The sequence below is a fragment of the Bicyclus anynana genome, chromosome 14 (genome assembly GCF_947172395.1).
Source record: "Bicyclus anynana chromosome 14, ilBicAnyn1.1, whole genome shotgun sequence".
NCBI classification, from domain to species: domain Eukaryota; kingdom Metazoa; phylum Arthropoda; class Insecta; order Lepidoptera; family Nymphalidae; genus Bicyclus; species Bicyclus anynana.
In genome coordinates this window covers 13,624,753-13,651,560 of record NC_069096.1, presented here as the reverse complement: position 1 = coordinate 13,651,560, position 26,808 = coordinate 13,624,753, and the positions used below count along the sequence as shown (strand labels likewise).

Sequence of the window (26,808 nt, the reverse complement as noted above, 5' to 3'; positions counted from 1 at the left end):
CTACGGTAACTGAGAGGCTAGTGTGTCTGTGTGACCGCAGCTTATGTGATAATAGATCGAGTGGACGTCAGACCTTGGCATCTTGGACGCATCGATTGCGTCACATGCGTCTTTCTCTTTGACTTTTGTGTTTGGAAAAGATTTCTTTTTTGTCCTCTCTCTATTTGTTTTATGAGCCAGAAATGTAATGTGAGATTTTATTTATTGATATAAAAAATTGATGTTTGTGTTTTTAAAAGATAAAGAGTTGAAATTCTGTTAGAGCATTGTAGGTAGCTTATTGCAATTTGAGTTAATGGTAATCGATTCAAGCTAGATTTAATTGGCGTTTATAACTCTTGAAGGTAGTGGTGTGGGAATAAAAAGATGTAAGATCGTTTTGTTTATCGAGTTTTTTATGCAAAAAAGACTTTATAGTACAACTAAAATTAATTAATTAAAATTACTATTTACATAAATACATTTAGGCACCGTAATTTTTTTCACTACTTAATACTAGGTTTTGTCGGCTGAGCAGATATCACAAGTTACTCGCAGCACGATTCGTGCTTTATTTAGTAAGGGCCGGACTGTCCGGGCGGGCCGTACGACGAGCTGACCGAGCCGGAGCCGGAGCCGTGTCCGCCGCCGATGCTGCCGCCGGACACACCGTGTCCGCCGGAGATGAGTCCGCCGCCGATGCTGCCGCCCGAGATGCCGTGGCCGCCGCCGATGCTGCCGCCGGAGAGACCGCCGCCGATGCTGCCGCCCGAGATGCCACCGCCGATGCTGCCGCCGGACAGACCACCACCGATACCACCGCCAAGACCGCCGCCGATACCACCGCCGAGACCGCCGCCGAGACCGCCTCCGATAGCGCCACCACCGATACCGCCTTCCTTCTGGGTCTTGTACTTGATGAAGTATACTTCGGGTTTGGAGGGTTGAGTGGGTGCGACGGTGGGGATGGTGATGTCGGGCTGCTCGTCGGGTTTCTTGACCAACACGTAGACGAGGGTCTTCTCTTCGTTTTGGGCTTGGGCGGGGATGATGGGCGCGACGGGCGCAGGAGGTGCTGGGGCCTTAATGAAGATGATCTTGTAGTGCTTCTGGGGGATGGATCCTCCGGAGATGATTTGTGGGCGCTGTTCTTCGGGTTCTGGGGGTGGGACGTGCACGTAGATGTGCTTCTGGACGATGGCGCCGCCACCGAAACCTCCGCCGATGCCGCCGCCGAAGCCGCCGCCTCCGAAGCCACCGCCGCCGCCGGACGAGAAGCCACCACCGGACGAGAAGCCACCTCCGGACGAGAAGCCACCGCCGATGCCTCCGCCGATTCCGCCTCCGATTCCGCCGAAGCTGCTGGAGCTCAGACCGCCGGAGGAGAAGCCACCGCCGTGTCCGCCGCCGAGGCCGCCCCCGAGGCCGCCCCCGAGGCCGCCCCCGTGGCCTCCACCGATGCCTCCACCGAGGCCTCCGTGGCCACCGAGACCGCCACCTCCTGGGGCGTTGTAACTGTATCCCGCCTCGGGTCTCGCCGAGCCGATAGCCGCAACGGCCGCTAATACCTACAGGACAAAAACAATCGATTAACATTCCACTCGCTAAGTCTTCACACTTTTCTGGACTTTAAATGAAAATATATTGAAAATATTCGAAATTTAAAATTGAATTGCTCTAATTGACCACAAAAATTTTAACAGAGACATTTGCGAAGGTGTAAGAAGAACTTTGAACTGCAACCGTCTACGGCAATGCAAATCTCAATAAATCACTCGTATCCCGAGGGATGGCTCCGATCTGGATTGCGTCGAAGTCGAGTCGACCGCTCGACTGCACTGAGTCACAGTCCCACAAGGAAGCCCGCTCCTAGCGGGTCACGCACAGGTCACAACACTTTCACTGCACACGGATACCTACCAAGAACGCTTTCATGTTGACTCGCGGAGGTCTCGTGGTTGTGTGATGCTTTGTACCACATTCAGTTGGCTTTTATACGCAGCGACCGCCGATGCCACTCTCCCTGACTCTTCCTAAGATGCGGCCTTCGGGGCATACGAGAATTATGATTTTAATGACAGCTCCGTCCGAATTCGACTCCGGCGAAAATGATCTTCGGCCGTCTACGACTTTCGTATCTAAAAACACACACTTTTTTGTATGTCAACTCGATTTTTCCACACTCATTATGATAATTGTTCATTGTTTAAATTACGTCTTCTTATTAATGTTTCGTAACAACAATAATGCCGTAATAGGTTTTGCTAAATAAATTTAAACGCTCTCAAGAAGGAAAGGTCTTTGGTTGGTTAAAGGAAGACGATTATGTGTTTCATACGTGATTTAATGTTACACACGCGTTGTAAGTAACTTTAATGTATTATCAATTACTGTAATGTCTTACTGGCTAGAGATTCTCCGGATATTTCAATAAACAACTTTCTGTATAGAAAATATTAAAAAATGTTCGTTCAACAAATATTTTCGAAAAATTCCGCTCATTGTAATAGTGAAAAAGGTAAATGTAATTTTTTTTTTTTTTTTATTGTTTACAAGTTAGCCCTTGCCTACAATCTCACCTGATGGTAAGTGATGATGTAGTCTTAGATGGAAGCGGGCTAACTTGTAAGGAGGAGGATGAAAATCCACACCCCTTTGTGTAATATTTGTTCATCAAATAATTTTTGATATTTCTGCCATAAATTTTTCAAAATTATTCAAAAGTAAAAGCAGAAAATATTACTCGTGCCTAGTTACAAGGACTAAAATCATTATCATCAGAGACGAATATCTTAGCATTCTATGGATTTACAGTGTGGGTCCGGAGTCCACAGTGTGCCAGAAAAAAACTCCAAGCAGTGCCCGGGACTTGTGACCCTATAATTTATGTGTATTATGTTTTATCCAAAATCAAAATCAAAATTCATTTATTTCAAGTAGGCTCAATTTAGCAGCACTTTTGACACGTCAGTTGACTATTTGTAAAGATTCTACCATCGGTTCGGAAGACAGGTTCTGCTGAGAAGATACCGGCAAGAAACTCAACAGTTGCTCTTTTGATCCGTTTGTTTATCTCGTTTATCTTTCTTTCAAGAAATTTTCAATAGCAGTCGATGTACCTATATCGGAAGACACAGTTATGTATATTTCCATTATCACATCCCCGTGCCTTGAAGGGCACTTTAAGCACTTAGTCCCGATTATTATTGACATCTAACAGTAATAACTACAGAATCAAGCTTTATCACTCTGAAACAGCCAACCCGCATTCAAGCATGGTGGGTGAACGCTCCAACTCTACCTTATATGACATGAATGCCCTGCAAATGGTGGGCGAAAATTATAGTGAGACCTGGCAACACTTCGTTCAAGCTTTAATATTATCATAATCAGTCTAGCCAGACCCATGCACAACGGACAACATTGTTTTTTGGCTGGTGGGGAGTTTTTGGTGGGCAGTGGCTAGTTACCACCCTACCGGTAAAGATTCCGGTACGATGCCGTGTAGAAACCGAAAGGGGTGTGGATTTTCATCCTCCTCCTTACAAGTTAGCCCGCTTCCATCTAAGACTACATCATCACTTACCATCAGGTGAGATTGTAGTCAAGGGTTAACTTGTAAACAATAAAAATAAAAATAAAAAAAGTGCGGAAAAGTCCCAGAACCAAAGAAAAAGGCAAGCGAGAAAACTTGACTCATCATACATGAAGCAATAGTTTTGGTTCGATGGGCTCAATAAACTTTTTATTTCTAATATTAAAAAAAAACACAAAAAAACATTTATTAATTCTCTTTAAGTGAGCACTAACAAAATGGTGCCTTGTTGAACCAAATATCTTCAAAATCGCTAACTTAATTATTGCTTAGGTAAACATTTTTTAATCTAAAATTGTAGGAAAGGTTAAAAGACCAATTTAAAATTAGAATATTTTTATTAAGGTTAATAGCTAATCCATCCAGAAAGCACAATCAACTGAAATGTTTTAGGAGGTTCATATTATATTTCACGAAACTGTAACGAAAGAGTATGTTAACTTTGTTCCGTGAGCCCTTTAAAGTTTGAGATGTTTTAAGTTTCTCAGTGCAATACTTATTAATTGATTAATTATATATTTACTACTTTATTATTACTATGACAAACACAAGACCTTGAATTATGTATGCTTAAAGTAATAGGGTATAGAAGTGTACCAAACGCGCATGCATCTCTATAGCATGTGCAGGCAAACGCGTCATATTAAAGGCGGCTTTCCATATGAGCTATCTTACCATAGCTTACATTTTATTTACATGAGATAAGCTCATCATGCGCCAGGCCACGGGCGCTCCGTGGTTTGTGAGCAATAACGACCTACATAGAGACCTAGATCTCCCCACAATAGCCCAATATATGAAATAGCTTTCGAAAACCCTAAACCTCTCTCAAAAAGCTTATTTTGAGAGAGCCGCCACCCACCCCAACCAACTAGTGCTTGAGCTACATCCCCGATATCAACGCTGATTGTAGATCCAGACGCCCAAAAAACGTCCTTTACGATCCTGACGATGACATAACGAACGACAATGCTTCCCAGGCAACACAAACACAAGCTACACAGCGTCTTCGCCGGCGAAGACGAGATGACCAATATCTGACGTCACCCAGACGTGGGCTTTATAACTCACGATCTCGGGGCGCCCGGACTGATACACTCAGGCCAAAACACCCTTCCCGAACGGCCCTCTAAGTCGAGGTCCGAGTCTCAGAGGAGACGCCCTTAGAGAGTCGTTCCGCCCATCTACTCTGCTTCTGCCTTCGGGCCCCGTCAGGCGATGCTTCTGCGTTCGCTCAAACCCCCCGGTGACGCCCATTCCCATTACCATAAGGAGCCTACGGCACTTACACAATCAGAAAAAAAAAGATAAGCTCACACTGGATCACTGGATCACGATGGATCGTATTTTTTTTTCGTTTTCATGTTATGTCAATAGCTGTCTAGAATTAGAAAATCGACGATATTGGTACAGCTCTAGTGCTTCTTAGAATACATAAAACTACCGGCTCTGCGTCTGATCTCTTTCCGGTTGTATTTTTATGGTCAAGAGGCTTGTGCTTGACTACAATAATGCCTGATAAAAGCAATGACGTTGTCTAAGATGGGACGCGCTTGCCTAGAAAGTGCTTAATGATTCTGAATGACAAGAAGGTATTTAGATTGTAGGTGGCATTGGGACATAGAAAGTGAAAATCAAACAAATCCCACCCTTCTCGCGTCTTGCTGTTCTGCGATAGAAGGAAGAAGCGATTAAAGTGAGAGTAATGTAACAGAGAGTCCATCTGTGTTTATTCACACACTAATATTGTCATTTATACTATGTACTAGCCGACGCCCCGTGGTTTCACCCACGTAGTTCCCGTTCCCGTGAAAATATGGGGATAATATAGCCTACGACGCTCACAAATAACATGGCTTCCTAATGGTAAAAGAATTTTCTAAGTCGCTTTCCTGAGATTACCCCCTACAACCCCAAAAAATTTACAGCTTTATAATATTAGTATAGACTAAGGGCATTGCTAATGGCTAATCTCAACATCCGCTTCAAAGGACATTCGTTTTTGAGGAGGGTCTTATTGGAATGAAAGGTCAGCACAGTATAGTATCGCGTGTCGTAGCTCGCAGCGCTAGTGGAACACCGACCTTACACTAATAAGCAATCATTACTTTCCATCATTTGTAATTGCCTTAAAGTGCCGTTTTAAGATAATTTTACTTGCAGGTTCTTTTTATTACCCATAAGCTGAATTTATTTATTTACATATATTATATAACTGTACCTACTAATAAATAAATCAAATTATGAATAAAATATACCAATACAAGTGAAGTCTTGTAATATGAAAACTGCTGAGACGATTTGGATGTAATTTTGTATTGTAAATTTTGAAATGAAGAATTTGGAATACGAGAAGGCGTTCTATTAATATTTCATTTTTATTTAAGTATATATTTTTTTCATTTTCAGTATACATTATTTCACCCTGAACATAACCGAACATTTATACAAATCATTTAAAAGTCATGTTCATGGTTTTGTAAATAAACTTTCAAACAAAATCCTGTCTGCTATAGCTTGGCAACTTCGTTCGTAACACTCCCGATGTAGCGCGCAGGTCGGGGGCGTGTAGCGATGAATGAATAACCCACGACTGATGCACGTCACATCTTTCGCCCTGTCGCCCGCATATCATGGGAGTGTTATCGATGAATTTGCCAGACTAAATTCATCAATAAATACATATACATAAATAAAATTGAAGTATCTGTCTGTGTCTATTTTAAGATGACTGTGTTTTCTCATACAAGTAATTAACACGATGCCAAAACACAAACAAGCTTTTTTAATTTTTTGTCTGTCTGTTGTGGCTAATCTTTGGACCTTCATCTTGTACTGTACATACATACATTCACTGAAAGATCGTTACTTTTTATACCAATACATGGTTCCCGGGGGATTTTTCAAGTAAATTTTAAAATTAAAGTAAAAGTAGTTCTTATGTGGACGAAGTCGCGAAGTACGCTAATCTATACTAATATTATAAAGCTGAAGAGTTTGTTTGTTTGTTTGTTTGATTGAACGCGCTAATCTCAGGAACTACTGGTCCGATTTCAAAAATTCTTTCAGTGTTAGATAGCCCATTTATCGAGGAAGGCTATATGCTATATATTATCCCCATATTCCTACGGGAACGGGAACCACGCGGGTGAAACTGCGCGGCGTCAGCTAGTGAATAATAACATTTTGCTTGATCTCAACGTCCAACGGCTCTTCGAACTATGTGCCCTGCCCATTGCCACTTGAGCTTCGCGACTCGTTGAGCTATGTCAGTGACTTTGGTTCTTGTGCGGATCTCCTCATTACTGATTCGATCTTCAATCTTAAAGCTTAGCTCGCTCCATCACCCGCTGAGTGACTAAGCTTTTTGTGAGGACCACGTATAGCGTTAGCGACCAATACGTGGTGGATTTACAGCACGTAGGTCCTGGGTTTGATCCCCGGCTGGGCTGATTGAGGTTTTCTTAATGTATCCAGGTCTGACTGGTGGGAGGAGGTGCCCTGCTGACTCCGAGAACTCATTAGGAACGTGCATTGGCGAAGGAATTTTCTATTTTGAACAATTTGTTCGTATAGTGCATACCCTAGGTAAAACATATGTACACACTACTGTAAGCCCATGTATGATGTAAAGTTAGCTTCTTTCTTATGTTAAGTATAAAAACTGAAAGTCAGACAATTTACAATTGAACGTTGCAAACACTTTAATGTTTCCGACGGAAATTAATTAAGTAATATTACTTAACAGCTGCAGTCGGAAGAGTGAATCAACTGTAGTAAGTTTTAGTAATTTTCCATGTCATTTAGACTTGGTAATTTTTAGGTAGTGTATTTGTTGCATTCAGTAATTACGTAAAATAGTCGATTCCTCTCATTATTATTTATTATCTGAATAGCGGACGCCCGCGACTTCGTCCGCGTGGAATTTAGTTTTTCACAAATCCCTCGGGACCCATGGATTTTTCCGGGATAAAAAGTAGTCTATGTGTTAATCCAGGCTATAATATATCTTAATGCCAAATTTCAGCGAATTCGGTTCATTAGTTGAGGCGTGAAAGAGTAACAAACATTCATATCATCAAAATCATCAGTTTTTGCAAATCTCGGGAAACCATAGATTTTTTCAGGATAAAAAGTAGCCTATGTGTTAATTCAGAGTAAAATCTATTTCCATTCCAAATTTCAGCTAAATTACTTCAATAGTAGCGGCGTTATAGAGTAACAAACATCCAAACATAGATCCAAACATCCATACAAACTTTCGCGTTTATAATATTAGTAGGATAGTGATCATTATAGAGTCAAAATTATCATTTTAAGCCCGCGAATCCGCAATGGATTTGCGTGGTGGGTCAAAGCTCCATATTCATATAAACTAAAAGGTCTGACCCTTTAGTGGGCCATTAAAATATACTGATGGTGTTTAAATAATTTCATCAATCTGCTTTTACTGGCCCACAGTAAACGCAAGGGGTATTGGAGCTTACAATCACCCCGCTGTTGTTATGTGGATTGGTGGGCTTGAACTACTTAGTAATAATTATCTCTGTAACGTTACTATTAGACGTAAATGATAAAGATCGGAACCATCGGTTTATCGTGTTCTGGAGTTCGTGTTTTGGCGGCCTCCGCGGAGCAGTGTATGCGCGGTAGCTTTACAAGACGGAGGTCCTGGGTTCGATTCCCGGCGGGGTCGATTGTAGTTTCCTTAATTGTTCCAGGTCTGGCTGGTGGGAGGCTTCGGCCGTGGCTAATTACCACCCTACTAACAAAGACGAATCGCCGACGCCTATAGTAGTCAAGGGCTAACTTGTAGAGTATAAAAAAAAAGTTAGGAAGTTGATGCTAATACACCCCTGTATCCCGGACCACCAAGTTCCTAACTCCAGGTTCCACCAAGTTCCTAACTCGTAAACTGGTGGAAGGCTACGGCCGTGGCTAGTTATCACCCTACCGACAAAGACGTATCGCCAAGCGATTTAGTGTTACACACAACAACACACACAAGATACATCGTTAGATGTGACCTGCGGCGGAGTACTTAGTCCCAGTCCCAACGTAATGAAAGATATAAGTAGCGATTTCCAGTCAGATTGACATTTGACAAAATTAAATACAAAATTGATTGTTGGAAATCGAACCTTGGATCTCTCGTTGTCAATTACGCCAAAGGAGCTATCATTATCAACCCATATTTGGCTCACTGCTGAGCTTGAGTCTCCTCTCAGAATGAGAGGGGTTAGGCCAATAGTCCACCACGCTGGCCCAATGCGGATTGGCAGACTTCACACACGCAGAGAATTAAGATAATTCTCTGGTATGCAGGTTTCCTCACGATGTTTTCCTTCACCGATTGAGACATGTGATATTTAATTTCTTAAAATGCACACAACTGAAAAGTTAGAGGTGCATGACCGGACCGGATTCGAACCCACACCCCCCGGGATCGGAGGCAGAGGTCATATCCTCTGGGCTATCTCGGCTCATATCATCATTCATCATTATCAACCCATATTTGGCTCACTGCTGAGCTCGTGTCTCCTCTCAGAACGAGAGGGGTTAAGCCAATAGTCCACCACGCTGGCCCAATGCGGATTATCAGACTTCACACACGCCGAGAATTAATTAATTGTAGGAGCCATCAATTAAGTTATCATTTCAAAAGAACCTTATAATAATAGAGATTACCATATTCACAGCGTAAGTTTGTAGTTTGAAAGTATATATTTTTACAGAACATTCGCTTTCTGACCTTTGATAGTGTTGTGCTTGACCCCAATCACACTAGATGGAAAGTGATGACGGTGAAGATGCGCTCGTCTAGAATGTGCCTAATCACTCTTGTCATATCGGAAAGGTTCAAATTAATGTGTAAAACTTGGTTTTCCTCACAGAACCAGGAAGACGTTTTCTATTTAAGTTTTTTTTTTGGAATAGGGATGATGACAGTTTTTTAATTTTAAATTGTTTTTAAATTAGGAGTATGCTACTCTAAACAGGATATCTGTGATCGTTACTTTCGGAGCTACAGGGATTTAAAGGGTCAGATTAGCGGCACTGCCACGGATTTCTGAAAACCACCCCATACAAAATTGAGTCTCCTTTCAGAATGAGAGGGGTTAGGCCAATAGTCCACCACGCTGACCCAATGAGGTTTCCTCACGATGTTTTTCATTAACCGTTTGAGACACGTGATATTTAATTTCTTAAAACGCACACAACTGAAAAGTTGGAGGTGCATACCCCGGACCGGATTCGAACCCAGTCATATCCACATTCACGGCTCATCACTTACCATCAGGTAAAATTGTAGTCAAGCGCAAAAGAATAAAAAAGTACACCTCCATGACTACAATTTTACGTTTGCTAAAACGCTTCCATAAAAATCTTACAGGCAGAAAGCTTAACCAAATCGATATAATATGTATCGAAATCTAGACAGCGGTAACGATAGTCATAATAGAGTGGTCATAAAAAGGATTACAAAATGCCAAGTGTGCGTCCACCAGTTACTGTTACTCGCTAGAAAAGAAAGGAGTCTTCGCTGCAACTGCAGAGGTCGTAATGTGAGGCAACTGTCATAATTACAGCCAACGTATCCGTCATCCAGTGAACGCAATCTCACGTTTCATATATCACTAACTAGCGGACCCGGTCAAGCTTCGCTTTGACTATGTGCACTTCTTCCCTACCCTACACTACCCTACTCCTACCCCTACCCTACCCCTACGCTACCCCTACCCTACCCCAACTCTATAAATCTTAGAAATTGTTTTTGGAAATAGAAACTTTAATTTACACAAAAACGTATATGAACGCACGCGTAAATGTTAATCATTTGTCAGTATTTCTGAACGCACGTATAAATAGCAATCATTACTCAAACAGTACCTATTTGACAGGATAGATACCAATGGTCTGACAGGTACCAAAGTAACATTTATGGAAAACTATTCATCTTTCATAATTATTTATTCGTCGAGGTATCATTGTTTTTAAGATGTATTCTGCTATTCTTGGCGGAGACAAATCCAACGAATCAAAAACCATGAAAATCGGTCCAGCAGATCTCGAGTTATAAGTGTTGTAACAAACCCGACCCGACAAGATATATATATGTAGATGTTCTACCACTGGGCGACATACTAGGGTGATAATGGCAAGTTTGACAACCCCCCACAAACTTGAATTTGGCTAACACATATTATCTAACGACTTCGTCGGTGAGAAAATCAATTTAATTATTCATTGTACTTGTTTTTATTTAAGTTCTGCGAGCTGGATACCAGCCTGTAATGCCAGCCAGAAAAGTTCTCTGCTTTCGATTCGGTGGGCATAGGTTCGAATTGGCGTATCTAGAATTATTTCCTGAGGTGGGCCTGGGTTGGCCTACATATCACCGAACAGTCGACACTCAATATAAAAATTTCGTTAGCAATATTTGTGGACGCAGACCTCTGAAACAGCTCGACTTATTTTTTTTTTCTTGTATCTATGGTAGGTATCAGAAAAGGTAATAATATATTTTTCAAATTTTTTAGTGGTTATAGGTTTTTCTTTATAAGGTGTAATTGTTATTCTTTGATTTTTAACCGACTTCAAAAAAAGGAGGAGGTTTCTCAATTCGACCGTATATACATATATATATTTTTTTTATGTGTGTTCGCGCATAACTTCGTCATTTATAGACCAATTTAGATAATTCTTTTTTGGTTGGAAAGAAGATGTTCCGAGGGTGGTACCATGATAAGGAAACCAGGATCTGATGATGAAATCCTGAAGAAATCGAGAGGAACTATTGAAAATTGTACGAGCAGCCAATGCGTTTCCTTACTTTTTGATAAAGTATTTTAATGCACTACAACTTACTGAAGGTCTGGAGTCGATCTGATGATGGAGCTGAATCACTGTCTGATTATGAAAACTAAGGACAGTTAAGGAAACTCCTCAACGGTGGCTTTGGTTGGTCCTTTTATCTAACTTAATATAACACGCAACCAAAAAACGCGCCAAGTAAATATAATACGCGAACAAAAACGCGCTTTACTATAAACCGGCTTTCTGATACCGGAGATCTGATAAAGAGCCTCTGGCCATGGCTTCGGCTGGTGATTTTACCCAAGTAAATATATTGCGAGGACAAAAAACGCGCGGCCTTCAGCCGCGCTTTACTATACACCGGCCTTCGACCGGGGATCTGAGATAAAGCCTTGGCTTCAGCTGGTCATTGTATCCCAGTAAATATAATGCGCAAAGAGAAAACGCGCGGCCTTCGGCCGCGCTTTGCTATGCACCAGCCTTCGGCCGGGGGGTTCCTATATAGAGCCTCTCACCGTGGATTCATCTAGTCATTTTACCCAAGTAAATATAATGAGCAAACAGAAAACGCGAAAAAATAAACGCGCTAAAATTTGGAATGAAAATAGTGTTTACCCTGGATTAACACATAGCCTACTTTTCATCCCGGATAAATCCATGGTTCCCGCGGACTTGTGAAAAACTATATTTTGGAAAAAAAGTCGCGGGCGTCCTCTAGTATTCGTATATATCAACAAAACAATGCTACTTAATGGAATAAATAAGCATGGCGGTGTTACTTCATTGAATATAAATAGCCCTTCTACTCCTAAAAACACCGAAGTACCCTCAGCCCAGTAACATAAATAAAAATACGCACCCAATTTCATATACGCACTCTGATAAATGGTAAAGTAGAACAAGTGTATACGAATAAAATGATCAAAAATAAATCAAAGCACAGTCTGGTCCTCATTTTTTATTGCGAGTCATAAAGCAATAGGATTACGAGAATACATTACATTTTACTCGCCCTAGTTCAACTCACTTGATACTTCATAAATTAATAGCGCCATAATTTAAAGCAGTCTTTGTAGGTTTCACACTTAATGTATGTTATGTGGTTTCACCATGGTCAATAAAAACCAGCGCCATGGTCAATAAAAAGGTATCCACCTCAGCTCGCTGTGGCACGTGCTGAGGTGGATACCTTTTTTGTCCACGACCATATAGATTTTAGTATATTCTGTTTGTTTCTATTATTACTTGTGTGTAGACAAATAAAAATATATTATATTCTATTTTCATAAAAAAAATTGAAAATAAAGCATTTTTTACAAAATAGAAATTGACTTATAAACTTTCATGTACTATTTAAACTTCTTAGTTTTTTTTTTAACAAAAAGCCTGACTTGCTCTATCGTCCCGTTTCTACAGCTAAATTCATTAAATGACGCCTACGGGATCGACTAATGACGAAGATGTCTAGGAAGATTGCGTTTTCTTTGACATTTAACAGAGTACACTGACACGAATCTTTCGGTTTAAATTCCTAACAGCGTCAGAGTGGGGAAAAATCGTCCATTAAAAGTTTTATTACTAATTATTAGACCGCCGTGGTGGTATCCGCGTAGTTCCCATTCCCAGGGGTTTACGGGAATAAAAAATACCAATATTATAAGCTTTACTATTCGTAAAAACAAACAAACAAAAATCCATTATTACCTTCTTTTAATCTTAGTATAGATTATTATTATTAGACTTAGGACCCTGTGGTCCGATACTATGAAAGAAAGCTTCTTACCTCAACGTGTAGATTATTATTGGATGATGCCATCCCGAAAGTATACTTATTTTTGTACTGGACTGTACTAGTATTTACACGATTCATTCGTCTCTCCCGATTCCAAAACATTTCGTTTCCAAGCCCAATTCTCGAAATATCGGGCTCTTTTCTTGAAATAAATACCCAAGAAATTCAATACAAGTGGTAGATTTTACCTTGTCTACAATATTGGATTTCGGCTCAATGGAGTCTGTCCTTGCTCATTGAAATGCAAAATGTGAAAAAAAAAAATATTTATTATACCCGGACGTTTAGGTGGTTTGATAATAATTGTCCCGAGTTTCCCTATAAAAGGGAAAGCATAAAAACAAGTTAAAATTGAAAATTTTGAAAATCCCCTGTACGTTTACTACTTATATGCCAGAAATTCTTTCCACCATAAAAAAAATGTTGCTTTCGGATCTTCATCGTGTCCCGCGTAGTTATTTTTATTATTCAATGACAAGTAGCCCCTGACTGCAATCTCATCTGCTTTTAAGTGATGATGCAGTGCTAAGATGGAAGCGGGCTTATTTGAAAGAACCTGGTACCTAAACCAGCAAGCGCAGTGTAGGACGACCTTCAGCTAGATGGTCCGACGACATTAAGTGCAAAAACGTACCGCCAAGCGATTTAGCGTTCCGGTACGATGTCGTGTAGAAACCGAAAGGAGTGTGGATTTTCATCGTCCTCCTAATAAGGTAGCCCGCTTCCATCTTAGATTACATCATCACTTACCATCAGGTGAGATTGTAGTCAAGGACTAACTTGTAATGAATAAAAAAAAAAAAATAATTGGTTGGATGAGTAAGGCGGAGGATCGTGTGTGGTGGCGCTCTCGGAAAGGCCTATTGTCCAGAGTGGACGGATACAGGCAGTTGATAAGGTACCCAAACCTCTGACGGTTTCAACGCGGCATCGTACCGGTACGCTAAATCAGTTAATGGTACGTCGTTGACGGTAGGGTGGTAACTAGCCACGGTCAATGCCTATTACCAGACCAGATCTGAGCCAATATAGGAATTATAAAATCCTAAACTGTCCTGGGCTGGGACATTTCCTCTCGAGTACTCTTTTGTAGAGAAACTCACAAATAATTCTTTTATAATTCTTTCTTCTTTTTTTCAGAGTCGGCGTTTGTTTATTTAGTAATACGAGTTTGTATAGATTAAGTAGATTCATCTCTATTTTATGTATCTATTGATTGATAATGTGTTCCGAACCCGAAAGCCTTAATTGGGAACATGCTTTTAATTATGGAGCACCTATTTGACGAGGAAGGAATTCAATAATTAATACTTTGTTCATTATAGTAATTTTATATAGCCAGGTTAACATTGAATTTGAATATGAATTATTACATAGCTACACACTTATATTAAAAGGTAGGTGCGCAAAGATATACTATTATAGATATAACGGCCGCGTGGCGCAGTGGGTAGTGACCCTGCTTTCTGCATCCACGGCCGTGGGTTCGATTCCCACAACTGGAAAATATTTGTGTGATGAGCATGAGTGTTTTCCAGTGTCTGTGTATATTTATACATTATATAAGTATTTATATGTAGTATATAATTGTATATTAATATTATAATATCAACTATCTTAGCACCCATAACACAAGCTCTGTATGCTTACTTTGGGGCTAAATAGTGTAATGTGTATTGTGTTTAAGTATATTTATTTATTTATTTATTTATTAAAAAAAAAAAATAACACTAGCGCGTCGAAACTGAGGTAAACAAGGTGGCTAATCATCTTAATTTTAGTCGCATAAAAAATGCAAGTAAACAGAAAAATTGTGCATGTGTGTGTAGTGGAGTAGCTAAATTCGGATTGTTTTTCGCGGTGATTTTGTAGGCATGTAACATATCTAATGGTAAAAAATCATTGTAGCTGTGTAGGGGAATTTCGCACCGCTCCGCTAGTGTAGTCCGAGCGTGTAACATATACTTTAGAAGAAAGAAAAGTGCAACGTTCCATAGGCTGATTCAGGATTTGAACCCTGGACCTCATGATCGGAAGTCGCATAGCCTAACCACTGAACCAATTAGAAAGCGTTCAATGCACAGACGAACGTAAAGTTTCGACTACAATAGTCCATTATCCTACATTGTATATAACGAATAGCACAAAAAGTATTATTAATCATACAGCAATAATATCGATTACAAATTACTAGTTTTTGCCTTCGGTTTCGCACGCGTTAATATGGGTTGTATTATTCATTTTATGCCACACTATTGTCTGTTTTTTTTTGTATTTCTCGGAAAAGTACTTTTTATCTTAATGATCCTTCTTTCTTAATTACTTTTCTACCTCATTTATCGTTTTATTTATTCAATGACTGACCTTGGCAGCGACAACATTGTTGGCTAATTCACTAATTTTTTTGACATATGTTATTTGACATATACGAAATTGAGATTCTATCTAACAAATGTCATCCGGTGCCCACTGACAACCTTTCGTGAATATTATACAGTAGATAGATGACTTTTCTCAGTTGATTTGATGTTTATTTTTAATAGGTAATAAAGACCAAATTAGTGAATAGGCCAGCTGATTTTAAATGACGATTCAGTCTACTAGATGGATGTGGGCTTACTTAGAAGATAATACAACTTTATTCTATCCATGACTTACGAATACAAAGGTTTCTACGCGGCATTCATACCACAATAAATGATATTTGATATTTGTTAGCCACCTAATATATTATTACCACAAAATCAATAACAACTGCATTTTTCGTATTCCTTAAGAGTGTGCAATATGTAATTTGGTGGTTACAAATGGTTCTGGATCTCAGATTCTGGAAAAGTTAGGAGCCTGATATTTGGGTAAATGATATTTCAAAGTGTTAGTTTCGTTATGACTATACAAAATACACAATTTGTAAAACTTTTCTCGATAGTTTATTTTTTGAAAAATACATGTTTTGCTTACATTTTGCTTTCAATCTCAGGAAAAGCAAACTTATTTTCTTAAATATTTTGTTTTGTATAGAAAATTAGGTATATATCTTGAACATGGCCATTTTGTTTTTCGTTATGTTGTTTAATTTACTTGCAATTAGGTAAAAATGGTATTGGCGCTCACGTCATAAAATTTGCGTCGCGCGTCAATCGCTCCGTGCTTTTCATTCACGTGAAAGTCATAATTCAGCGTCTCGTTTGCGCTGCGAATTTTATCCATATCGTACCGACGCGCTGCGCGCTCTTAAAGCCCATTGATAACAAAAATCACAATGTCAACTGGGCAATGTCATCTACCTACTCTAGTCTCTATGATATTCACGAAGGGTTGTCAGTAGCTACCGGAGGACTTTTTTACCTATACGTAATCTCAATTTTGATTAGTTAGCGTTAAGTTAATCGCGAATACGAAATTACATGACTTGAGAATTACCAATAACTAGTAAGTAAAGGAGATGTCCGAAATTGGGCCAACTTTTCAGAACGATACAGAAATGAAAAAAATCATTCTATATTGTCAAAGAGGTCAATAAAGACCAAAATAGTGAATAGGCCAGTTGGACATGTCTTATAAAAACCACAGATTACCAACTGCGCCACAGAGGTTGTCGAAACAAACTGACATTAGCATTTTACATATACATATTTTAATTACGATTTTTATATCGTCACCTACGAATCATTAAGTCTGAACTCCCAAATCATTAATCATAATTCGTATCGAAAAATAGTTTTGCCCGTTCACTTTTTCACAACCTGCATTATGTCATATAGGTAACATATTATGTCTATGTATATAAAGCTTTTGTCCGTTAATGCGTTGCAAATGAGATGCTACCGTAATAGGAGTTGTATAACAGCCTATCCGATCGGGTTTCTCGCGCTGTTTGTTGACATCTTACTACCATTTTCCCTAAAAGTGGGGAAAATTAAATGCCTATCTATTTACTTAATTTTTTTACCGTATTTGATATAATATAGATTTGTCAGTTGTTAGCCTTAGTCATTTGTACCAGACTAGCAAAAGTCTACGACTTCGCGTGTAATTCAGTTTTGCACACACCTCGCGAAATACATGAATTATCTTGGTTAAAAAGTTTGCCTATGTGTTAGTTCAAGGTATATTCTATGTCCGTTATGAATTTTAGCCAAATCTGCAGTTATAGCATAACAAACATACAGACTTACATACCTGTAATTTATATATTTTTTTATTCTTTACAAGATAGTACTTGACTACAATATCATCTGATGGTAAGTGATGACGCGATCTAAGATGGAAGCGGGCTAACTTGTTAGGAGGAAGATAAAAATCCACACCCCTTTCGGTTTCTACACGACATCGTACCACAACGCTAAATCGCTTGGTACGTCTTTGCCGGTAGGGTGGTAAATAGTCACGGTCGAAGCCTTCCACCAGCCAAAATATGAATGTGATTGTTCTAGAATTGTATTCTAACATTATTATGATTGAATGTAACATACGATTGATTCTTACCGTTTCTTTCAGCAAACTGTTTCTCATGTTATTTTTTGTGTGTCCCAAGTCGATTTTCTACTTTCCCGTTAAACTAAATATACTATCCTCCGAGATAAGATTCTCCTTTACGTTAAATACAAGAAACGGTCTTTTTGTGCGGGAAATTTCATTCAAGTTCTTTCAGCCGTTTCAAAGTGATTGAATGTACACAACCTTACTCATGTTATATTAGTGTGACAGCATGTTTTGATTTTGAACGTTACGGATTGTGATCATTGGAATTTTGTCGACCTAAGTTTATTGAGTATCGGGAGGTCTGAGGTTTGATTCCCCAAGTTATATTTTCTAAGTTGGCAATGTCACTGATAGTTTAGTTCTGGTGGTGATTGTCACATATTTTTTTACAATTTCTGAGAAAAATATTATTTATTATCCTTAGGTAGCTTTTAATGTTATCTGTTATATTGCTAACAGTGACAATCGACAGCCTCTGTGGTGCAGTGGTATGCGCGGTGGATTTACAAGACGGAGGTCCTGGGTTCGACTCCCGGCTGGGCCGATTAAGATTTTCTAAATTGGTCCCGGTCTGGCTGGTGGGAGGCTTTGGGTGTGGCTAGTTACCACCTTACCGGCAAAGACGTACCGCCTAGCGATTTAGTGTTCCGGTACGATGCCGTGTATAAACCGAAAGGAGTGTGGATTTTCATCCTCCTCCTAACGAGCTACCCCGCTTCCATCTTAGATTGCATCATCACTTACCATCAGGTGAGATTGTAGTCAAGGGCTAACTTGTAAAGAATAAAAAAAAATGTATGTTAAAAAGTAAGCAAAAAAGCAAATAAGTTGCCTAAAGAACTCTTCTTCTACCTAGCGCGGTCCCACTATGTGGGGTCCCGTTTTTTAGCTGGTACCCACGAGACTCAAAACGCAGACGAGGTAGACTATTAACAAGGCGGAGTGACGATATAGTCAGGTCGTCGTCATCAACCCATATTCGGCTCAATGCTGACAGACTTGGCAGACTTCACACACACAGAGAATTAAGATAATTCTCTGGTATGCAGGTTTCCTCACGATGTTTTCCTTCGCCGATTGAGACACGTGATATTTAATTTCTTAAAATGCACACAACTGAAAAGTTGGAGGTGCATGCCCCGGACCGGATTCGAACCCACACCCTCCGGAACCGGAGGTAGGGTTATAGTCAGGTATTGCAGGAAAAACATTTTTTTTAGCTTATATTAACGTCGACCAAGTCGTGATTTGAGTCTGGCAACACTAACGATGCGCGGGCGCATGTAGGTATTAGATATTCAAATGGTGTGTGATATCAATGGTCTGAGGGAAGATCGTAATGTGCTTGCGACTAGTTTTTGTCATGTTTAGAATGTATTACTTTTACGGGTTTGACGTAATTGTGCGAGCGCTGCTGTGTGTATTTACATACGCATAATGAACCTTCGGCGCGGTGACAAGCATTATTTGTAGGTACGTAGTTTCGTCAGTCATTACTTTCATACAAATTGATTTAAAACTACACAAGCTAACGTTTGGATTACAGCGATTTTTGATAAAGTCATCATCATCATATCAGCAGATGGTCGTCCACTGCAGGACATGGACTTCCAAACATCACGATCATGAACCGCCTGCATCTAGCGAATCACTGGGACTCGCTTGATGTCGTCTGTCCACCTGGTGGGGTGTCGACCAACACTGCGCTTTCTAGTGTTGGGTCACCATTCCAGCACCTTGGGACCCCAACGTCCATCGGCTATTTGATAAAATAAAGTACCCCCGCGGTTTCAGCCGCGTGGTTCTGGTTCCCATATGAATATAAAAAAGAGTAAAAATATAGTCTATAGTAATCGCTTTCGAGATTTCCATAGGAGAAAGAATTTTTAAAGTAAATACTTTCTTTCAAATATTTATATAGGTAACTTAGTTTTATTGATATAAAAAGTGTCATTTTCATACGTAATTCAGAGAGCTTAGACAAGACTTAGTGCTGAAAGTTGCTGATGAATCAAAGCTCTGAAAGCTCTAAAAATGCTGAAAGGTCCATCGTAATACAAAATCAAGCCCAGAAACTAAAACCCGACTACTGAAATAATATTCTCATGAGAACTTGTTACAATATATGACGAATAATATGTGCTACTAAAAACTAGCTGACGACGCTGGTTTCACTCGTGTGGTTTCCGTTCCCGTAGAAATACGGAGGCAATATATAGCCTATAGCCTTCTTCGATAAATAAGCTATCTAACACTGAAAGAATTTTTCAATTCGGACACGTTCGGTTTTTGAGCGCGTTCAAACAAACAAACTCTTCAGCTTTATAATAATAGTATAGAAAATACGTATAATACAAAAACGAGTAGGATTATTATGTGTCTGTGATGATGAAATGGATTATGTTATATTATATTAGTTCATACATGTTTATTCATTGTTAGTATCATAACTTATTAATTATGAATACTGTTAATCTTTTGATGTAGAAAATTAATTGGATAGTTGTAAAAGTGTAACACTAAAGACGGCCTAGCTATTGGTTGAGAGGTTCCGTTCTATTCCATTAAATATTCATGAAGATATGAAGAGCCATCATTAACGGAGTAATAACTTGTCTACTTTTCTAGTTTTGGATGTCTGATAAGCTTTATATGTAATGAGGTGTACAGACAAAGAGTTTGTCAGTAGACAGTACATTTTTTTTCTGATTGTGTAAGTGTAGTAGGCTCCTTATGGGACCTCAGCGGCGTCACCGGGGGGTTTGGGCGAGCGCAGAAGCATCGCCTGTTGGGGCCCGAAGGCAGAAGCAGAGTAGATTGGCGGAACGACTCTCTAAGGGCGCGCGTTGGTAAACTTGAACGAACCTTCAGTTTATACACCGATGTGATGTCTCTCATCTGGGGCCTTAGCCAAGTGGCACGTCGATTCTCTTTCTACAAAAGCTATCGCTTCGAAAACTAATAAAATGTATGGGAATTACAGATCCGTTCGACGATTTGATCACGTGACCTGTCGATAGTGAATGTCTTTCCCATACATTTTCAATTTTCGAAGCGTTAGCGTTTGTAGAAAGAGAATCGACGTGCCATTTGGCTACAGGCCCTGACCACATAACATGGAAGATGACGCTTTAGCAATAGAAATAGCAAGGGCCTGCGTAACTTCATGTATGAAAACGTACGTAACGTAACGTAAAAAAAATAATCTTTAACGGTTCATCATCATCATCATAATAGCCGATGGACGTCCAATGCAGGACGTAGGCCTTTTGTAGGGACTTCCACACGTGTAACTCTGAGCCTTGTTATGAGGCCCATAGATATATACCTAGCGACCGACTCTCGGAATAGGTTTTTACACAACCAACACAATACTATAACATTAATTTAACATATATGTTATATATATACCTTATAGTATATTTATAGTATATGCAGGAGGTAGGATATTTCGAAAGATATAATCAAAATAGATATGTAATGAATTATGAATATATAATGAATAAATAAACCATAACTTTTAATTGAATTGTGAAAGAGACCTATTACAAAAAAGGTTATTTTGCGAAATAATTATATTCAAATTCAGATAATAAAGTTATTTTTATAGGTATTAACATAATTTGATTGAATTAATTAGGATTAAGTTTATAGCTTTCAGTAATTAATAGACATTTTAATAACTGTAGTTAATGATTTGTGTGACCTTTGCTTTCTCGTAGAATTGCAATGTAATTTCACAAATCATTCTTTCATTAAGTATAAATAACGATAATTTGATGTGGTAGTCTGGCTCTTATAAACAGGAAATAGCTAATTTATTTTGCTATAACCGTAAAAAGTTTAGCCTGGAGTTTTTAAGACAACCAACTCACAATATATTTTTTAAAGTACTAAAACTCGACCATTTTTTATATATTAATGGACCCAAATTAACCGTTACATTGTCCAAATTAGTATCATAGAATCATTTAATGAATAATAATATCAGTTACAGACTGGTTTAATTCGAGTTTTATTGAAAGTTGCATAATCAAGATATGGACAATTAGCAGTAACCAGAGTGAGTTCGTCAAAGCAGCGTCCTGGAGCCGGTGAAACCCATTAAAGAAACAAACGTCACGCGTCTCCGCATGTACAAACTTTTTTCATAATATGTATTTCATAATTTTACACTTACAACAATTACGTAAATTAGTTGGTCTATTTCCGTACCCACCCTAGCACAGTCTTTCCCGACTAGTATAAAATCTACTATAAAAAATATATGGCAAATATCCTTTTAAAAAATTCATACTAGAAATTATAAGCAGGTGAAGTAGAGAGCAAAATTTTATCCTTTCTATTTGGTTAACACACGAAAGTGATTGCCAAGCTAGATATTAATTGTTTTTTTACGTAATAAAATATTACTTAAAGTAATATTTATGCAAATAGTAATGGCTCGTATGAATATTTATAGTCCATTGAAATGTTACATTTTTTAGGCCTTACCCTGCGTTTTTTAGAGGACGCAATTTTATTTTTTTAATGGGTCAGTGAAAAGCTAAAACCAAGTTTGTGCAGTCACCACCCTTGTCCCACTGCCGCCATCTTGAAAATAGGGGTTGAAATGGTTATTACCTCTTAAACTATTTGTTTATTAAAAAAAATATAACTTAACATTTTTTGTTGCAAATTAAATTCTCTACAAATTTTGTCTAGTAACTTTTTTGTCGTAGAACCATAAATAAAGAAGTTTTAATTGAAAATAACATTTTTTCATTAAGTTAAAAGCTCCGAAAAGGTTTTCGCTCCGAAGTGACTGCCTACTATTTTTCTGTACTCACTTTTGTGGTCTGTTTTCTGCTTCCAATCTTTAGTTATGACTTTCAGAATTTAAATAAATTATAAACGGTTTTAATCAGATTTCTTGTAATAAAAGTAAATGGAAATAGACTACTTTTTGCTCATTTACCTGGCAACACTATCTAAGTACATCAATTACTTCAAGGACTTGTGTGTTATTATGTTTCTACGCCCACGTAAGTTCAATGACTTGGTCCCGATTGCATAGGTATTACTGTATACGAGTAAGTACTTGTATGTATTTATTACTTAATTAAAATTTCCAGTTGATTTCTCACAGACTCATTTTTCGCAGACTATTTAATTATTTATTTAACCCGTCGTTCTTTACGGAAAATATTTTTTCAAAATTTTTTCTCGTCTATTTTAAAACTATAAATTAAACAACTTTTTGTAAAGATTTTAATTAAAAATTTCGGGTTTATTTGGGTTTATTCCATTTTTTCATCCAAAATAATAATTATTCTTCCTTCTTTTCATTTACTAGGTTCCAATGTTAGGAATCTCCTCACAATACGCGCCATTTCAAGGATTTACTGCCTTTTGAATTCAACAGGTAAGCGAAATCTTCTCAAGATTACTGAGATCCAATTCAAACGTAAACTCGTAAAAGTAGGTTATGCTAACATATTTTTAAAGGACAAATGAAATCTTGAAATTTTATACATCAATATCTTAAGAAAAGTTTTCTATAAAAATCTTATACACAATTGTTTTTGAGCAATTTGCAGACACAAATAGAACTAGACTCTTTTTTAGGGTTCCGTACCCGTAAAAAGTATAACGGGATCCTATTACCGAGACTCCGCTGTTCGTCCGTCCGTCTGTCATCAGGCTATATGTATCTTTTGAATCGTGATAATTAAATATTTAATTAAAATTTTCACAGATGATGTATTTATCTGTTGTCGTTATAACAACAAATATACTAAAAAGTAGAATAAATTATATATTTAACGGGGCTCCCATACAACAAACGTTATATAAGTATTTGCCGTTTTGATACATAGAAAAATTAAAAAAACAAAAAAAAAATTCAATGGCACAAAACCTTTTCCGTGTGAGTCCGAATCGCACTTGGCCGGTTTATTGATGTCAGGTTAAAATCGTTTGCTGACGTAACATTGATCACGATGTCACGTGTTGTGGGAAACTATCTTAAGGCTGTACTTTACACAAATCATACTAAGCAGCCAAAGGGCGCCGTTTACACTCTCTTTGAATCAACAATCAGTTGTTTGTAACAATTGCATCACTTAAGGCAGTTGTCTGTATCGAATGATCTTTAAATTAAACAAATCCAGTAAACTTACAGAATATATAAAGCTATATATTTAGTTTTGCACAAATCCCTTGGAAACGGCCTCCGTGGCGCAGTGGTATGCGCGGTGGATTTACAAAACGGAGGTCCTGGGTTCGATCCCCGGCTGGCTGGTGGGAGGCTTCGGCCGTGGCTAGTTACCACCCTAACGGCAAAAACGTACCGCCAAGCGATTTAGCGCTCCGGTACGATGTCGTGTAGAAACCGAAAGGGGTGTGGATTTTCATCCTCCTCCTAACAAGTTAGTCCGCTTCCATCTTAGACTGCATCATCACTTACCATCAGGTGAGATTGTAGTCAAGGGCTAACTTGTAAAGAATAAAAAAAAAACCATGGATTTTTCCGGGATAAAAAGTAGCCTATGTGTTAAACCAAACTATTATATATTTCTACTTCAAATTTCAGGTGATTCGGTTTAGTAGTTGCGGCGTGAAAGACATTAGCGCCGCGTCTGGGGGACTTCTTTCATGAAAAAGACTTTAATAGTATACTGTTAAGAATTTAGTGAGAGTAGAAAGGACACGACCAAGTACCCAGCAACCAGGAAACATAAATGTAACACTGCCAATGTGCAGCTATGAGTTGTTCCGGTGACGCAACCGCTCGCCGTGATGACTTCAAATAAAGACCGCCTTTGTAATTGAAATATTACTTATCTTGGTGATTGTGCCTGACTTAGGCTCAGCGCATACAGAACGGAGCGCAGCGGAGACGATTTTATTAACGCACTTGAAAATGAACTTTAAAAATATTCAACTAAAGAGCATAATGCTTGAACCTTACAAAAAATGCTCGCGCGCAATGATAATTTTATAATATAGATCGGTTACGTCCCAACAAAATCACCGCAAAAAGTGATCCGAGTAATTAGCTACAACGCTGAGCGCGCACATGCACAATTTTGTCTTTAGTTCCATTATATATTTATGTATATATAATTTTTACACTTCCTGTACACACAATTTGACATTGTAGACGATATTTAGATATTATTTGTTTTAAATAACGTTCTTTGCTGACCACAACTAACATTGAGATGTGGAACTTTCCTCTTTTGAGCGCCTCATTTTTCATGCTCTAGTAACACATCTAACAGTTTCGCATCCTAGAAGATACGGGGGAATCCCCGTGCGGCGTTGATTCGGCGCCCGCGTCGTACGCGGACTCAATACGGATGCATACGCGATCCGTAAAGAAAATGCCCGAGATCGCGCGAGGATTATTCCTCTCCGTCTGCGTTGACCCTTATAGTCAACCTGTGTTACACTGTTTAAAGTTTACTTAAGTACGAGATACGTGATAGCCCAGTGGATATGAACTCTGTCTTCGATGCGGAGGGCGTAGGTTCCCGGTCTGTTGCATTCACCAACTTTTCAGTTACATTAAATACCACTCATCTCAAACGGTGAAGGAAAAACATCGCGAGAAAACCTGCATACCTGAGAATTTTCTTAATTCTCTACGTGTGTGAATTCTGCTAATCCGCTTTGGGCCGGCGTGGTGGACTATTATCCTAACCTTTCTCATTTTGAGAGGATACTTAACTGATATACCTGCACAATTAGAACATCCCGATTTGTTCAAGGTTGACGGCAAGAGGCCCGACGGGATGACAATAGCACTGTGGTATATTAGGCGTGCTTTAGTTTGAAACGCAATCTGCGTAGATACGTTGGCAGCGTCTCATATCTCGCGCACTTTCCAAATGCCTGGCGCAGCTGCTGAATATGCTCAAATTCTTGAGCGTCGTAAATACTCCGTCGTATAGTCAGGACAATGTATTTGCGGCAATGGGGATGATGACTAGGTTTGAATATATTGATTTTTATGATACATTCGGGTAAATAGAGTCAATGTTACCTAATTTATACATAAGCAAAGATTGACTGGATATTTGCAGAATAAATAAGATTTTAAAATTCCAAAATCTATTAAAAATCTTTTATCGTAATTAAATGAAAATTCATACAGTTTTAGCTTCCTTACATTTAATGTGTCATTTTTCAATATTTGAACTATATACATAAACGCACAAATAACAAAGATATTAGTCATTTTGTTTGAACGCCCATACAAATCTAACGATCATTACGTACATACGACGTCATTAGTTCGTACCATTTTGTATGGGGCGTTTTTCAGGGATCCGTGGCAGTGCCGCAAATCAGACCCTTTAAATCCATGTAACTCCGAAAGTAATGATCGCAAATACCCTGTTAATTTTACAAAATTGCTTTACTATTAGCATACTTTTAATTCATATACAATTTAAAAAACTGTCATCATCCCTATTGCGATTGAATTTGGGCCCAGTCATCGGCCGGAATTATGTCTAATTTGGAGTGAAAAAGACAAGAGCATTTTTTGTCAGAACTGGATTGACGAATTCCTCGATTTTTAGCTAATGAAAATAAATCAATAGTATGTAGTATGTTCGGTCCCTAAAACGTTTAACCATTGAAGTTTTAGTTGTGGTTGTTCTTTGGTGTTGTCAACAAAACCAATAACATGGTAAAGCAATTTGTAACACGTGTTTGACGGGGTTATACGGCACATAATTGACCCACAGTTATTTCCCCGTCCATTTGACTCGCGTTATATAATCCTACGTAACAAAGGGTCAGGTTGGGTTCGCGAGCTAATCGTGATGGCATATTAACTTAGGTATACTCGATCATCATCATCATATCAGCCGATGAACGTCCACTGCAGGACATAGGCCTTTTGTAGGGACTTCCAAACATCACATCAAGGGGTTTATGGGAGGGACCAGTACCAGTCAGTCTCCCCAACTGCCTGGTGCACCATGCAGATGGACTGACAAGGCTCTTGCGACTGACAAATAGCGGTATATCCACTTCCAATGACTACATTTTTTTTTAATGGCACAGCGACACTGGCGCGAGAATTCTGGCTCATGCGCTGACCAACCCGTATGCCGAAATGAAAATGAACTTTAAAAATACTAAA

General features: G+C 38.8%; 2 protein-coding genes across 2 annotated transcripts in view; both read right to left on the bottom strand.

Moving 5' to 3' along the window:
• Positions 1–26,808, bottom strand: part of LOC112048766 (proto-oncogene tyrosine-protein kinase receptor Ret-like) — a 139,333-nt gene that overhangs the window by 43,448 nt on the left and 69,077 nt on the right. The gene's annotated exons all lie outside the window — the stretch shown is intronic.
• Positions 375–2,055, bottom strand: LOC112048767 (uncharacterized). The gene is made up of 2 exons (XM_024086409.2): positions 1,900–2,055; positions 375–1,547 (listed from the first exon to the last, which is right to left on the bottom strand). The coding sequence occupies exons 1-2, from the start codon at positions 1,912–1,914 to the stop codon at positions 555–557; spliced, it is 1,008 nt and encodes a 335-aa protein (XP_023942177.2). The 5' UTR covers positions 1,915–2,055; the 3' UTR covers positions 375–554.